This window comes from Gavialis gangeticus, unplaced genomic scaffold (genome assembly GCF_001723915.1).
Source record: "Gavialis gangeticus isolate Ggan-Ray unplaced genomic scaffold, GavGan_comp1, whole genome shotgun sequence".
Taxonomy (NCBI): domain Eukaryota; kingdom Metazoa; phylum Chordata; order Crocodylia; family Gavialidae; genus Gavialis; species Gavialis gangeticus.
The window spans coordinates 97,343,845-97,358,833 of record NW_017729024.1 but is presented as its reverse complement, the minus strand read 5'-3'; the positions used below and the strand labels follow the sequence as shown (position 1 = coordinate 97,358,833).

The following is a 14,989-nucleotide window of genomic DNA, read 5'->3' as shown; positions in this document are numbered from 1 at the left end:
GATCTGGGCCAATCCACCCCCATCCGGTTCCTTGCCCCTTGGTGGGACCGGATTGGGGCCAAGCAATATCCCCTTTTCCTCTTCAGGGCTGGGCCATGCCTCTTCTCTTCCCCCCTCCCCTTCCTCCCATGGGTCTAAACCACTGGTTCTCAACCTTTTTTGCACCAGGACCCATTTGTAAACACTGATGGCCAGTCCTGACCCACTGCCCCTCACTTCTGCCCACTGCCCACAGTGTGTGGGAACTCTGACAGCCTGCACGGGGAAAAAACAGTTTCCCATTGTTTTCTCCTTTAAAAGAGAATCTATTTTTTAAGGTGTTTTTGATCCATTTTTAAAGTTTGTTCACAACCCTTCCATATATTCTGGCAACCCATGTTTGAGTCGCAACCCATGGGTTGAGAAACACTAGTTTAAGCCCCCTTTTTTCCCCTGTGGTGCCAAGCCATGCCCCCTTTTTCTGCCAAGGGGCTGGGCCACAACCCTTTCCCCCTTGGAGCCAAGCTATTCCCCCTTTCCCCCATGGGGCCAGGTTGCAGCTGGGCTGCCCCACACTAGCCTCCAGAGGGCCAGATGGTACTCACCATGTCAACCTCAGTGCTGTATTGGGACCACCAGCAGGTTCCAGCCTATCCAGTCTGCCAGGGAAAAAGGTTAAGCACTTAGGAGATAAAGATTAGGAAGTATTACTGTTTGACTCATCTATATATAAAGATATGTCTCCAACTACATATGTTAGTAGTTTTTGTCTCTGAAGTGCTTTACTAAAACATGTATGAGCTTTAGCTTACAAATAGAAATTGTCCACATAATGCATTGTAACGGTAAATCCTTTCTAGCTATTTGTCAAAATACATGTTTAAAACTGAGTGCCTATCTTGTATGCATACCAGCCCAGCCTCTGGCTTCTTTACTTTTCATTCCATCCAGGAAGAACGCACACCAACTGCTGAAACTTCCTCAGCCTGACGAAGGGTTTTTGAACCCAAAAGCTTGCTTAAATTTTTTTTTCCCAACTACTTAAGTTGGTCTAATAAAAGATATCAGATTCACCCAAAGAACCTTGTCTGCCTGCGTTTTAAAACTTGATTTTTAAATCATTTGTGTACAAAAGACACAATCGTTTTCTTACCTTACATTGACTAAATCACATATTTTCTATCTGATTAGAATGTGATCTTTGCCCATGACTGCCAATTTTCAGTTCATATGGTGCCTTTATCTTTGATAATGTAAAACAAGTATTTTGAGTGGAAAGCAACTGAGCTGTAATCATCAGTGGAATAGGTTTTTTGGTAGACATTCAGCATTCAGGTGCTGTTTAACTTAAGGTTTGTCCTTTTTAAGTAGAGTCGTCTTATGCTCATGAAATCTTCTAGCTGTATGTATTCTTCTAATAATCAGTTGCATGAAGCAGCCACTAATTCAGTTTGGCTTATTATTTTCCAGTAAAGACCTAATCTGAAAATTTATGTTTTTCTGAATTCCTTATTGCACAGGGTTTATTTTGCTGCTGTTTCATATTTGTAGGCTGCTGTAACAACAGTTAACTCTTATGTTCAAGGAACTATATTCCAAGCACTCCAATCACTTTCCCTTCCTCTCTGTGTAAGCCTGCTTGCAGGGACAAGAAGTCAGAGAGAGAGAGAGAGAGAGAGAGAGCGGTGTTAAACCATTCCTTTTATTTTTATTGACTTGAGGTATCCTCAGTAGATTTATGGAGGAAATCTACTCCGTTACTGTCATCTCGCAAAATGTACCTGAAAATATTGCTTGTAGCTTCTCATGTCTTATTGAAACAGTGTTTGGTTCTTGGGTTCAGAAGATTGTGGATGCATTTGGAATAAATTATTATTTTGGTCTTAAAATCCAGTTACACAGGCCTCTGACTCTTGGACAATTTTAACCCGTCTTCAGGATTTCTAAGGGGAGAGATGCAGCCCAAATATTCTGTGGGTGAGTGTTCCTGGAAAAGAATCATTTGCTAATAAATTTTCCTTTTTTCTTTTTTCCTTTTTCTTTAATTTTTGGCTTTTTAAGATGAAAAAGAAGGCTAAAAAAGCACTAGTTGAGTCAGATGCAGAGGAAGAACAGTACAAGGTGCCAGAATATAAAACAGTAATAAACATCTCCTCAAAAGACCAGCTGAACATTACACTATCCAAATGTGGACTACTGATGTTGAATAACTTGGGCACGGTAAGAAATAACATCTTTGCATTTAAATAGACTTTTCTCAAAGCCAAGAAGTTCAATGAAGATTTGACTAATTTTTATATGGGTATTCAGATTAAATAATACATTTGTATTTGATACAATTTTGTTGTTTTGTTCTTTTAACTCCATCTTTTAAAAATTATATTTTGTTCTTTAGGCATTTGCTGAAGCAGCTAGCCAAACTTCAGATATCTTCAAAAAAGATCGAGCACCATTTGTAGTAATGAATTCTTTAGGACTTCCCATCACTGTATCGCCCAGTGATGCCTTTAGTGTGATAAATGATAAATCTGGAGGAAAATCTTTTCAGTTAAAAGATGGAGAAAGTCTAAATATGGACTATCTCAGAACCAAAAGTGAGAGTGACCAGTTCACAGCAATGACTACCCTAAGCAGCAAAAGGTTTTACATTCAACTTAGTAAGTACATAATAAATCTTTCACTTTTATAGACATCAGTGGTACATCTTCTTGGTCATGATATAATGTACTTTGTATGCCCCTCTTCTCCAGAAATGAGCAATTGATGGGTTTCCAAACACATGGCATTAATATGCTTTAAAGTTGCATCAGCTGTTTTCTGTGCGTGTGAATGAAAATATAATATGCACATAAGCATAATTATGGTGCTCCTCCACTTATACACATAATGAGTTAGTTTGATTTTCCTTTTGTAACCATACACAAGTAGGTCATTTTTCTTTTGCAACCACAATTCATTTTGAGTATAAAATTGTTTCTAGGACGACCAACTTTTTGAGGAAAAAATGTTACGTTTTCCAGGAACACAAATAAACATTAATTTAGATTTTAAAGAAAAGTGCCGTGATCAAATTAAAAAAAAAACTTTTACAATCAGTCCATTTTAATATGGTACAACTTATAATTAAATCCTAATTTCAGTTATAGCGTATTAGTTGCTAACTTGGACCTTTTTAAAACTGGTCTGTCAAAGCAGAGTGAAGCACATTTGATTATGATTGAAAAACATTAATGAATGAAGCTATTCTCTTGATATGAAGCAGTTGCATCACAATAATAAGCCTTTTAAAATGTAAAACATGGGCCGCTCTACAAGTTACAGGTATTGCTCACTTAACTACTCACTTAACACAGTTACCTTGAGACCAGCTACGCATGCAACATAGCTGTCATGCCATAAAAAGGTTCAACCAGCTATAAAGTTAGACCTTGAAAGTGTGTAGTAACTTTATAAAAAAATAAATAAAGCTGGTTGCTATCGAGCTTTAATTTGCACATGTAGCAAGCTGTCTCCTGTGGCTGGGAGCCCTGTTAGCTGACAAGGGGTGTTTATAGATGTGCTTTGGGAGGTTGCGGGTGGGGGGCGCTTTAATTAGCAAGCTGCACTAAGTAAAAGTGCCTTAGCGTTGTATCAGTGTCCCCATGCTGAAAAATGGTGGTTTTGAAAATGGAGTTTTGAACTTAATGTCATCGAACAGACTTTAAATTAAAGTGCCCCACTGCCATTTTTCACCACAGGGGCACTGACACACGTGACACTGAAGGCTGTTGGAGTGTGTTAATTTCTGTGCTCCCGCAGACTCAGTTAATCATGTCTGGTCCAATGTGCTGGATTTACAGCCTCACTGGATTCATACAGCGTGTCGTAGCAGCCTTGCTGCACATCTATAGAAGTCCAGGGTTCCCGGATACAGGGCTGTACCATACCGAGCTGGGGCTGGGAGTCCTGCAACTGAGGGTACTCTTAGTCCCAGCCCAACTGGGTCCTGGCAGCATCAGAGTTCTGTAGCTGTGGGTGCTGGGTGCCAGGATCCAGCTGGGGTCCACCAGCCAGGGGGCACAGCTACCCCAGGGGTCTGTGAAACCTTTGGGGTTGGGAGATCATGGCAGCTGTGATGCCTCAGCCTCAGGGATGTATGAAACCACTGGGGCTGTGGGAATGTGGCTGTTGTGATCCAGCTGAGGGGGTCCCATCCATATTCATTTTGATGTATACTGAATAGATAGTACAGAATTTGAAAATGAGGGATTAGCTTTTCGTTTCTGGGGGTGGGGAAACTTAGTATTTTATTATGATATTATACAGCTTTACTTTTAAGAGTGCCATTCAGATAACCAGTTACATATTTGTAATCCAGTGAATGATGTTTGTGCTTCCAGATTAGCACACAACAGTAAGTATTCTTATATTTTTCTATATAACTTTTGAAAAAAAAAAGTATATGCATACTACTTTGATGCTTTCTGATTTCTAACTGTATATACATTTTGGTTTCTAGGTCCTCATGGTCACTCCACAGCTGATAAGATTCCATTGACAAAAGTGGGCCGATTTCTGTACAGAGTAAGACATGAAGGATCTGGTGTTGAAAGGTTCATTGTTTGTCAGATTGATACTATTGAAGGGAGTAAGATGATAACTATACGTTCACCTGTGCAGGTACTAGAGTTTTCTTACAGTATCTTTTTATTAGCTATTAATCTATGTAAGCAAACCAGTGTCAATATTTATTTTACAGCCATGTTTAAGAACATTTGTAGAAAGAACCGTTTTGGATCAGGATCACAAAATGGTTCTCTTTTTGTACGAAAAAAGTTTTCTTTGTGAACGAAGAAAAGGTTTTCTTGGTGGGGTGGGGAGGGGGGAGAGACTGAAAATGGATAGACAATTCATTGAGAATTTGTCCATTGGGAGCTATTAAAAGTAACAGGGATATGACATCCCTTAATCCAGGATGATTGATGCAATGGAGAGTATAACGGGGGCGGGCAAAATACAGCTTATGGGCTGGATCCAACCTGTGAGGCCATTCTATCTGGTCCTGTGGAGCCCCTAAAAAATTTAGAAAATTAATATTTATCTGTCCTTGGTTCCTGTCAAAAATGACAGGAACCAAGGGCAGTAGGACCCAGGGGAAGCCCGGCGGGCTCCCACAACAGCAGGGCTCACCAAACCCCGCCCCCCCTGAAAGCACTGTGGCTACCCCGGTGGCGCCAGAACCTCAGGTAAGGGGGGGTGGGGAGGAGGCAGGGAAGGAGCCCAGGGGAAAGTGGCCCAGGGAAAAGCTGAGCACGGGTGCGGGGAAGGAGCTCTGTGGCCGGCACTCCGCGCTGCAGCTGCTTGCAGCCGCATAGGAGTGCCTGCTCCAGGCAGCCCCCTTGGGCTGCAAGCAGCTACTGCAGGGAACACAGGGCAGGGGAGGGGCCACTTTTCCCTGTGCTCAGCTTTTCCCCGGGCTCCTTCCTGGCATGGAGGAAAGCGGCCCCGCCCCATGCCTGGTGCCCTGCACCTCAGCTGCTCGCAGCCCACGCGGGGTTGTCGAGTAGGCACAGGCAGCCCCAGGCGGGCTGCGAGCGGGTGCAATGTGGGGCGCCGGGCACGGGGCGAGTGAGGGGCCACTTCCCCCCAGCACCACCTTGTAATCTGGCTCTGACCTCGCTGGCTCTGACCTCGCCTGTTGGGACTGTGCATGGCAACAGCAGCTGTAGCCCCCCCGCGTGCCGCACAGTGTTAGCCACTGTCGCCTCTGGGCTGCCCAGCGCATGAGCTCTGAGCGAGCAGCAGCAGCCAACGTTGCCCAGTCCGGTAGGTTGGGGGGGTCGCAGCTGCTGCCACCGACAGGCGGGCTTGGAGCCCAAGCTGGCAGCAGGGCCGAGTAGTAAGCTGGTCCTGAGCTCGGGGAAAAGTGGCCCCTTGCTCACCGCATGGCCAGCACCCCACACTGTAGCTGCATGTAGCTCGCATAGGGCTGCCTGTGCCTACTCCAGGCAACCCCGTGTGGTCTGCAAGTGCCTGCAGCAGGGAGCACTGGCCACGGGGCAGGTGAGAGGCCACTTTTCCCCATGCTCAGCACCAGTTTCTTCCCTGCTGGCGAGCAGGAGCTCATGACTGCACTGCCCCCCACCTGTACCGGGGGCCTGTGGGGCACTGGGTGTGAGTAGGTGCGGGAAGATGGGGCCCTCACCGGTGTCCTGGGGCCAGATGATGTCCAGGGGCTGGGGCACCTGTCAAGGGGTGGGGCTCCCCATGCCGCCCTTCCCAGCCTGCCAAAACTGGGTAAGTGGCCCTCCACCCAAAATAATTGCCCTCCTCTGTTCTAGCCATTCTCCATTCATAAGCTGTCTGTCTGAGGCATCTGTATTTGTCACTATAGGAGGCAGGATACTGGGCTTGAACCATTGTTCTGACCCATATGGCATTGTCAGAGTCTATCTGTACACCCTTCTTCCCCCCTCATCCCTCTTTGCCTCCCTGTGGCTTCTTGCTTGGGAGTGCTTCTTGAAGCCTTCTTTTCTGTACACACGCATACAAGCATAAACTCAAGGGAATTCTCATTTTACTCTAGTCTGGGATTGAAATGTACTAGTTCTTTTAGGTTTTTTAAACATGGTTTATTCATCCTTTTACTTCATATAGATAAGGAATCATTTTTCTGTTCCGCTGAGTATTTTTGAAGAAGGAAGATGTCTAGGAACTGCTTCACCTAAAAATGAATTCAGCATACCATTGACCTCTTATAGGTAAAATTTAGATTTTTTTTTAATGCAGAATGTATTATATAAATTGTGATTACTCTTATACATCCAATTAATCTCATTGCTCTAAAAATGAAATAAATATACTTTTAAGAAGTATCGTGTCCAGTAGCAGTCAGTCCATTGCAGGCTAGTATTTTCTCAAATCCCTTAAGCTAAACAGAAACAATTCTGCTTAATAATTGGATAGGAAACCTTAGGCTCTTATGAAATCTGAGCCTTGGAGTTAAGAATTTGACTCCTATTGATCGGTTCATTTGAATATCCCAGCCAAAACGATCCTAGAAATAAGTACTAGGCTTTTTCCCTTGAATGAGTCATGAATTAATGATCTCTTATAACTTACGTTAGCGTTTTACTTCAGTGTTCAGTTTTAGAATAGAAATCATTGAGACATGGATTGATGAAGCTTCAAATCTACCTTTAATTACATTAGGTAGTATTGTCTGTCTCCTAGGAGTTGGGCAACTACAGGGGCCAGGCAACTAGTACTATACCACTTAACTGGATATGTTTCTTTATACCACTGGAGGTGAACAGAAAAGGAAAAGCTGTTAGAGTAGGGGCTGTAGAGTAACCTGGCCCCTAGTACTTTTATAATTAATTTTTATTTTTTATGTATTATTATTTAGTATATTTATTTTTATATATTATTATTTATTTTTGACTTGTATAAACTATCTCTGTATTTTTTAACAGATTACCTGTATAGTTACTAATCTGTGTATGTGCTGTGTGAGTCTGCTCTCACACATTTCCTGTTACAATGTCAAAACTCCTTTCAAAGCAGTGATTTTTTGGAGTCATGCACATTTTTCTGAACTGAGCTAAATGTTTTTGTGGAAGACTGCATAAGAAGCTATGGTGGAGATCTTGTCATTTTTTTTCAACCTTTACAAGCATCTCTGATTTAGCAGAGGTTCTGGCTCTGGACTCTAGCCTCTCTGAGTGCCCTTCAGAGCAAGCCTTCAGTGTAGCTTCTTTATGATCATGAGCCTTTTCAACTCAGATTAGATAGTTGAAACACAGGATCCTTGCACTGCCAAATTAGCTGTTTGTCCAGGAAACTTTACTTTTAGGGTAGACAATAGCTAGAAGTAAATGATAGCAAGGCAGGTGCTGCCTGTCAATAAAATGGCCATAAAAATATTACAAATATTACGTATTCTTTTCTTTTCCACAGTAGGGCAACAAAGTTAAAACTCCTTCCCCACTAGTTGTTATTCTCATTAGACATTTTGCTACATTGTATTATAGATAATGAAACTGAATAATTTCAGAATATATTTTATAGGGTTTAGTGGAGTTAGTTACATCTGCTTCACTGCACCATGTGGATCCCTTCACCCACTCCACTATTGCTATGCCATGCAAGTGCATGAGCACAATCGCCTCACCCTTCAACTTCCCCTGCTGCTGCACTGTCCTGCCCCCTGAGGTGAAGGCAGAATGGGGAATCCAGAGAAGCGGGGTCGGGGGGGGGAGGGAGAGTTTGGAGACTGGTTGCTATTGCATGGGGGAGTAGCAGCTGGGTGAGAGCTTGGGCCGGGGCACAAATTACCCCCTTGCAGGCCGCAGGTTGGACAACCCAGCAATATCTGAATCCAAGAAGCAGATTGAATCAAATTTCTGAAAGCAGTGTATCAACTTATTTCATGCCATATATACCAGAAGGATTGTTACCTAAAATGTGTGCTTCTTGTACTGCTTCCCACAGTAAAAGAAAGCAACAATTTTGTCTTCTCCAAATGTAAGAGACAACAAATTTCATGCAAGTGCATACTTCCAAGAGTCCCTGCTTCCCAAGGATTTCTGTATATATACCTTCACTTTAAAAGTATAAACAAACAAACTTTAGCTAGCAGTCTTTTTCACTTTTTTCTTTTTTGTTTGCTTGCTATTTAATGGCCATCTGCCTCAATTTTATAGTTAGTTGAATTTCTACAGACAACCACAAGACAATGTAAATATACAGAATTGAAATGTTAGAATTAAAATGTCTGTTTGTTAAAGTTTGTTACTAACTGAAAGCTGATGTTCTCCTCTGCAGGTCTGTACTTAGTTTGCAACCTGTAACTGATGAAAATGGAGTGGGAGGAGAATATGAAATGTGTGAAGGAATTAGCTTTGATGAAATTATGAAAAATGTTGACAGCCTGTTACAGAGGAAATGCCAGCCTGTGAAGTCTGCTAGCTATTCATTTATCATTAATATTGTGCCAGCAAAAGATACCTTGTCATCTTCAGAACGTGGGGATGTTCAATGGGATTTCCCGTATGTTGTTCACTTATGGCCTTCTGTTCTTCTTCGCAATCTTCTCCCTTATCAAATGACGTATTCTCTAGAGGTAATTCTTCACAAATATATTTTAATGTTTTAGTATAGGCCATTCAAGTTGGTTGAAGCTCTGTTTTTATAAAGGATAAATCTGAACAAACAGGAATGCCTTTCTCGGTGTACTAATGCGGCACAACCTTAGAGTTAGGAACCATTCTTGGTTTATAGGAGGAGAAATTATACTGGAGTGTGAAAGAGGTATTCCTGAACCTTTCCTAATTATCTGTATGCCACTAAGTATTTCTAGACAAAGAGAAAATTCAAGACTTATTTATACTAGTTGTAACTCATATAGCATGCACCAGTTCTGCCATAGGAGAACCTAGTTTTGGTTTCCAAGTCGAGATGGAACCCAGTTATTCGTGTGTATTGGGATTGTCTAACCAAGTGGCATCTAGAGGCAGTATGTCCCAGTATAATACCAAGGGCTTGTTTGCCTTATGTAGCTTTTGCTGGCAAATTATCAAATATCAGATAGTTTTGGTTTATTTTTGATTAACGTTTATTCAGTTATTATCAATTCTAGTGCCAAAAATGTGCTAAGTGTTAAGCAAACACATTTCAAACCACAGTATGTTCAAAATGTAAATGAGGCTTTTAGATAAGTATATATAGGATAAGTTGTGTAAAAGGTATGGATAAGTAATTAAATACTTTTTTTTAAAACTCTGCCTTTTCCAGTTGCATTTAAAATCTTATTTTAAAGATTCCTAAAAGAAATTCACCAGTTAAACCAAGGTGATGATTTAATTCATACCTTATCCCATGAGATTGTGTAATTTTTTTTGTTTGTTTGTTTGTTTTTAAGGGAGATGGCAACACATGTGTCATCCTAGAAGATGGTTGCTCAGCTCAGATTCATAATGCAGTATTGGATCAGACCAAGCTGGAATTGCAATTACATAATTATCTTGATCAAAACTGGAGAAGCGAGTACCAGATAAGAACTGCCCAGCAAGAAATTGGCTTTATCACCTTCTCTTCTGTCACTGAACTGGATAAGACAGAATTGGATATCGCTGTCCATGTCACCTACACAGTTGGACAGATGGTTATAGCAGTTCACTGTCCATATTGGATGGTAAATAAAACTGGCCGAATGTTGCAATACAAAGCTGATGGTATTCATCGTAAGCATCCTCCAGACTACAAAAAGCCACTTCTTTTTTCTTTCCAACCTAAAAACTTCTTCCAAAACAACAAGGTACTATAAATATTTTGTTTCCAATGAAGAAGTTTAGCTAAATGAAATTAATTATTATCCATCCTCTGCTACCTGCAGGTTTTTATAGCTTTAAGTGCTTTGTAGTCTTTTCATACTAAATTTCTTTTCTAAGGGTAAGAGTATTTTGAAATTACAACACATTCTTATTTTTTGAATAAGGTGGGAAGTTTGTCTATCTAGAATTATAAGTAAAAAAAAAATAAAAATAAAAAGGTAATATACTTTAATGCATGATGTATTATTATTAATTGCCACCTTTTAAAAGTAATCACTATTTAATAACAGTTGCCATCCTAAGCACTATTATGATTCAAGCATTACTTGATTTTTTTTTTTTTTCTTTCTGGATTCTGAGAACAGACGAACCCTGAAATGGTGAAACACTGTTATTTTGATTGATACTGGAAACGGTAGACACTAGAATAGCATGAGTTCTCAAACCACAATATGATAGTAACTGCTACTGCTTTAATAATGGTGGTACCCAGAAGTCCTAATTAGCTTGTGTAAAGTCTGATATAAATTTATATAAATATATGTTAGGGAGAATAGATTTTGCCTCATGACCTTAAGGCAGTCATTCTGGAAGCTGCTGAGTATGAACTCTACCACCTGCACACACAGATTTCCTCATGGACCAGGCTCTGAGTATGATCTAAAAGTATATATCCTGAATTGTTGAAAGTGGGTGAAAAATTGTAAAAGCCTAACTTAGCCTATTAGTTTAAATGTATTCAAACTAAAAACTTGTTATCAGTCTTCCAGTGGGGTAATAACAATGACAGTTGATAAGATCATAACAAATGTAGAATCTGCAAACAACTTTTAGTTAGATAAAGCTGCTGTGGTCTTCTGAACATAATTTAGGGCAGGGGATTACTGGTACATGCTGACTTTTAATGGCTGCCCTATCTTCCCATTACATGATGTTTCTTTTATTTGTGAATTTAAATGCTTTCCATTTTTTTAAATAAACTAACAATTAACTAAACTTACTTTTTACAGGTTCAGCTTATGGTGACTGACAGTGACCTGTCTGATCAGTTTTCACTCGATACTGTTGGCAGTCATGGTTCTGTTAAATGCAAAAGTCATAAAAGAGAGTTTCAAGTGAGTTGCATATATATCAATTTTGTATGTTTCAAAATAAAATAGATCAAGTGAGACAGAGTAACACATTCCCTTCATTTTGCAGGTTGGTATCACTATAGATAATAGTAGCTTTAACATTACCAGAATTGTGACATTCACGCCCTTTTTCATGATCACAAACAGAAGCAAGTATACTTTAGAAGTAGCTGAAGACGGCAAGGAAAAATGGATTCCTATCACTTTGCAACAGGTAGATTTTTAAAAATAGATTTCTGTTCATCCCTTTTTATTGCAAAAATTTATTTTAGTGTTAGCAGCACTGTAGTGTTTGAATTGTGTATGTTTTGGGGGGAATTTTAATTTTGACTTTGCTACCAGATTGGCTCAATGTTCAAAGCCTTGGACTAGTTAACAGTGAATTATGTCTACCATCATACTGCACATTATATACAGAGTTTTTAGATTCTTAAGTTCTCCAGAATCCTTGTTTTGTGATGTTTGTGACATCTCCCAGCTTTGTTGTTTAGCAAATTGTTTCCCTATCCAGACATAAAGGTATTAGATGCCACTGATCCTAGTACCAAATGTTAGAGTTCTCTGCCGGTCAGCCTTACACCATGTAGAAATGTGTTCAAATTTTTCTGTCCTAGCTAGTTGCTAAACCAGTGATTTTCAGCAAGTGTGCCGTTATACCTCGAGGTGCTTTGAGATCCTTTCAAGGTGCCACAGGGTGTCATGTTATAGTTACCACTCTTACATGTGAAAACATGATTTACAAGATAAACCCCAGAGATTGCAAATAGGAATCAAAACCAGTCTGGCCTGTCATGGTCTTTCTGAATTCTTTACAACAGAAAAATTGCTCTATTATTTTTCTGTAGTCAGAGAATGAGTGTTTTCTTTTATTGTGAGCATGTCAACAAAACCAGAATCTTAATACATTAGAAAAATACAATTTTATTTTGCTTGATACAGTTACAAACATATCTCTTTCATATCTTATAACTTCATATCTTATAATGGCTTTAATTTCATTTTTTAAATATGACCATATGTCTAGTACCTAATTGATTTCAGAATCTCTTCTTGCAGCATTTTCAATGATAGTTACAGCATTTCTTCAGAATAGTAGTAGCTTTTAATGAAAAACAGCAAAATTTTAGACACCTCTTTTGGTTCACTTTTAAGTTGCAGATCTCTCACGTTTCCTATGTAGTCCCAAGGTCACTTCAGAATTTGCCACTTGGTCCATTTTTTACTATTTTAGCACTTTGGCTCTTACGATACCTTATTCGTATTGTTGCACCATGGTGTTTTCACCTCCTAGCCTCTGCAATCTGATAAGTGGACAGAAAAGCTTTGCCTCTATTGTCTATGTGGAGTTCAGTCTTTGAATCTGCGAATTTTAGTCATTGTTTTTCTGTTTCTAGGGAATGGGACTCTATAGGCCAAATGTCTTAATTCACAGAACCTGCCTTTTCATAATTTACAAGCGCTCTTCATCTATTCATTTAAAAAAACAAATCCTGAACTGTTACATTTCTTTGCAAAGTAACAAACCTGCTGAAATGCATCCTTTCCTTCAGTCTAATTGTATCATTTTCTTGAGTCCAAGGTTTTGCTGCCTTCTCTTTCTCCAGCCACTTCATTTTGCAGAGAATCACTTCCTCTTAAATGGGCTTTTCCTTTGGTCTTTGTGACCAGGCTGAGAAGCAATAGATCAATTCATCAGGCATGCTGGTGCTGCCTTATTTAAAAAAAAAAATTGAGAAAGAAAATCCATTGTCCTACTGGAATTGGGCCAGCAGTTGAGACATTCTAAGCTGATGGCTCTGAACTATGTTGAGATGCCTTCTCGCTGATAGTCCTTCAACTAGGTATTAGTTTTTCTGGGCAAGGTACCAGACTGAAATACATTGTTCTCACCTTGCTCTTTGCAAAGAGTTTCTAATACAAAATGGAGGTCACAGTTTACAGTAGCCTACTCTTCCATGCTTAAAGAGCATAAAGTAATCTATGACTTAAAAGAGCAGAAACATTTTGTTTCTCTCAAAGTTTGTTTTCCTAAACTACTTCCATTAATCCCTCTTGATCAAGGATCCTGGTTTTCTCTGTTTAAAAAATACCAAATTCTCTGGTGATGTATTGGGGGGGCATGTGCACAGTGGGGCATGGGGCTTCAGTCTGGCCAGACAGGCCCAGTGTGCTGGACCCAGTGTGGGAGAGAGGGCTACGCCACCATGTGTGCCAAAGCAAGGTGCCTCTTGCCTGCCTGACAGCAGTGGGAGGGCTCAACTCTGTGCTGCTGCCACTGGGAGCCCCGCACCAGCCGTGGCACCATGGCCACCAAGGTGAGATGTTGCGGTGGTACAGAGTTGTGCCCCCCTGCTGCTGCCATGTGGGGACGGGGCACCTCACCTTGGTGGTCATGGCGGCACAGTGCTCCCGGGGCGGTGGTGGCAGCGAGCCTCCCCACCTTGCTCCACCCTCCCATGTCAGGTCCCACCTGCTGGGCCATGAAGACGGCTCCTGCCCAGTGCTGGTCCGTCCAAGCTGCAGTTACATGCCCCACTGTAGGTACAGAAATCTGGGTAGGCACATGCCCTTCCTACAGCCTACCATGAGTCACATATGTCCCCTCCTGCCAATCCACATGTTGCCTATGTCCCCCATAGACTTAACTGCAGGGAGCTGCAGGAGCTGCTGTCCTATGCTGCCTGGCTGCATTGCCAGCCACATGCTTGCGTACTCGCACATGTGCATGTAGCCCCCTACCTCAGATTTCCCACCTCTCCTCGCTCCCTGCAGCCCCTTGAAGGCTGGCACTCTGCCACCCTACAGGGAGAAACCCATGATTTCCCCAGGTTTTTCTCCTTCAAAGGGGAAAATCCATGCTTTTCCATGGGAAATGGAAAATCCAGATCCCCGCTCATGCTTCAATTCATTTGTAACTATTTTGCTACTGATATTGCCACATTTCTTGCAGCTTGCTTTTACATCAAGCTGTGGGCTCTTTAAAATTTCTCCTAGTTGTTCTAATTTCCACTTTTTCCACTTCATTTTACCTGATGTTGTTTGTTCCTTTCTGCTTGTCACAGTGGCTGAATTTTCACCGATACTTGTTTGACTTGGACATTGTGCCTGGTAGTTGTAAAAGAGAGCTGCCCATGCAATTTTAAGAATAGGCTGGATCAGGGGCATCAAACTCAAATCAGTTGGCTGACAATATTCCCTGTTAATGCTGCAGTTGCTTGCCACTAGTTGCCCATTTTTAATTTGCAGCCCAGTGGTGATCAAAAATGATAAATTAAGTGGCAAGAAACAGGTGGGATAAGCACTCCCTGAGTGCTGGCTGGAAATATGGTGCACTAACTGATTTGAGTTCCTGAGAACTCGGTGCTTGGGAACTGTTTTTTCTCTCACAGAGTTCTCAAATGTATTCTTCCACAGTAGGTAGAAGCCAATGTCTTGCCTCCATCAGCCGTATCTGACCCTTGGGCTCTATGCTTGACATGCCTGGGTTAGACAAGCACTTGTATAGGATGATTTTAACTGGGACTGACTCTACCTTGAGCAGGGGGTTTGGCCTAGATGACCTCA

General features: G+C 41.1%; 1 protein-coding gene across 2 annotated transcripts in view; it reads left to right on the top strand.

The window, feature by feature from the left end:
• Nucleotides 1-14,989, top strand: part of VPS13A (vacuolar protein sorting 13 homolog A) — a 222,156-nt gene that overhangs the window by 135,633 nt on the left and 71,534 nt on the right. For both annotated transcript variants that reach the window (XM_019517426.1, XM_019517427.1), the window contains exons 44-51: nucleotides 2,041-2,199; nucleotides 2,375-2,636; nucleotides 4,478-4,638; nucleotides 6,616-6,719; nucleotides 8,785-9,082; nucleotides 9,881-10,276; nucleotides 11,303-11,407; nucleotides 11,493-11,639. In XM_019517426.1, the coding sequence (XP_019372971.1) occupies nucleotides 2,041-2,199; nucleotides 2,375-2,636; nucleotides 4,478-4,638; nucleotides 6,616-6,719; nucleotides 8,785-9,082; nucleotides 9,881-10,276; nucleotides 11,303-11,407; nucleotides 11,493-11,639 (1,632 nt within the window). The remainder of the gene's footprint in view (nucleotides 1-2,040; nucleotides 2,200-2,374; nucleotides 2,637-4,477; nucleotides 4,639-6,615; nucleotides 6,720-8,784; nucleotides 9,083-9,880; nucleotides 10,277-11,302; nucleotides 11,408-11,492; nucleotides 11,640-14,989) is intronic.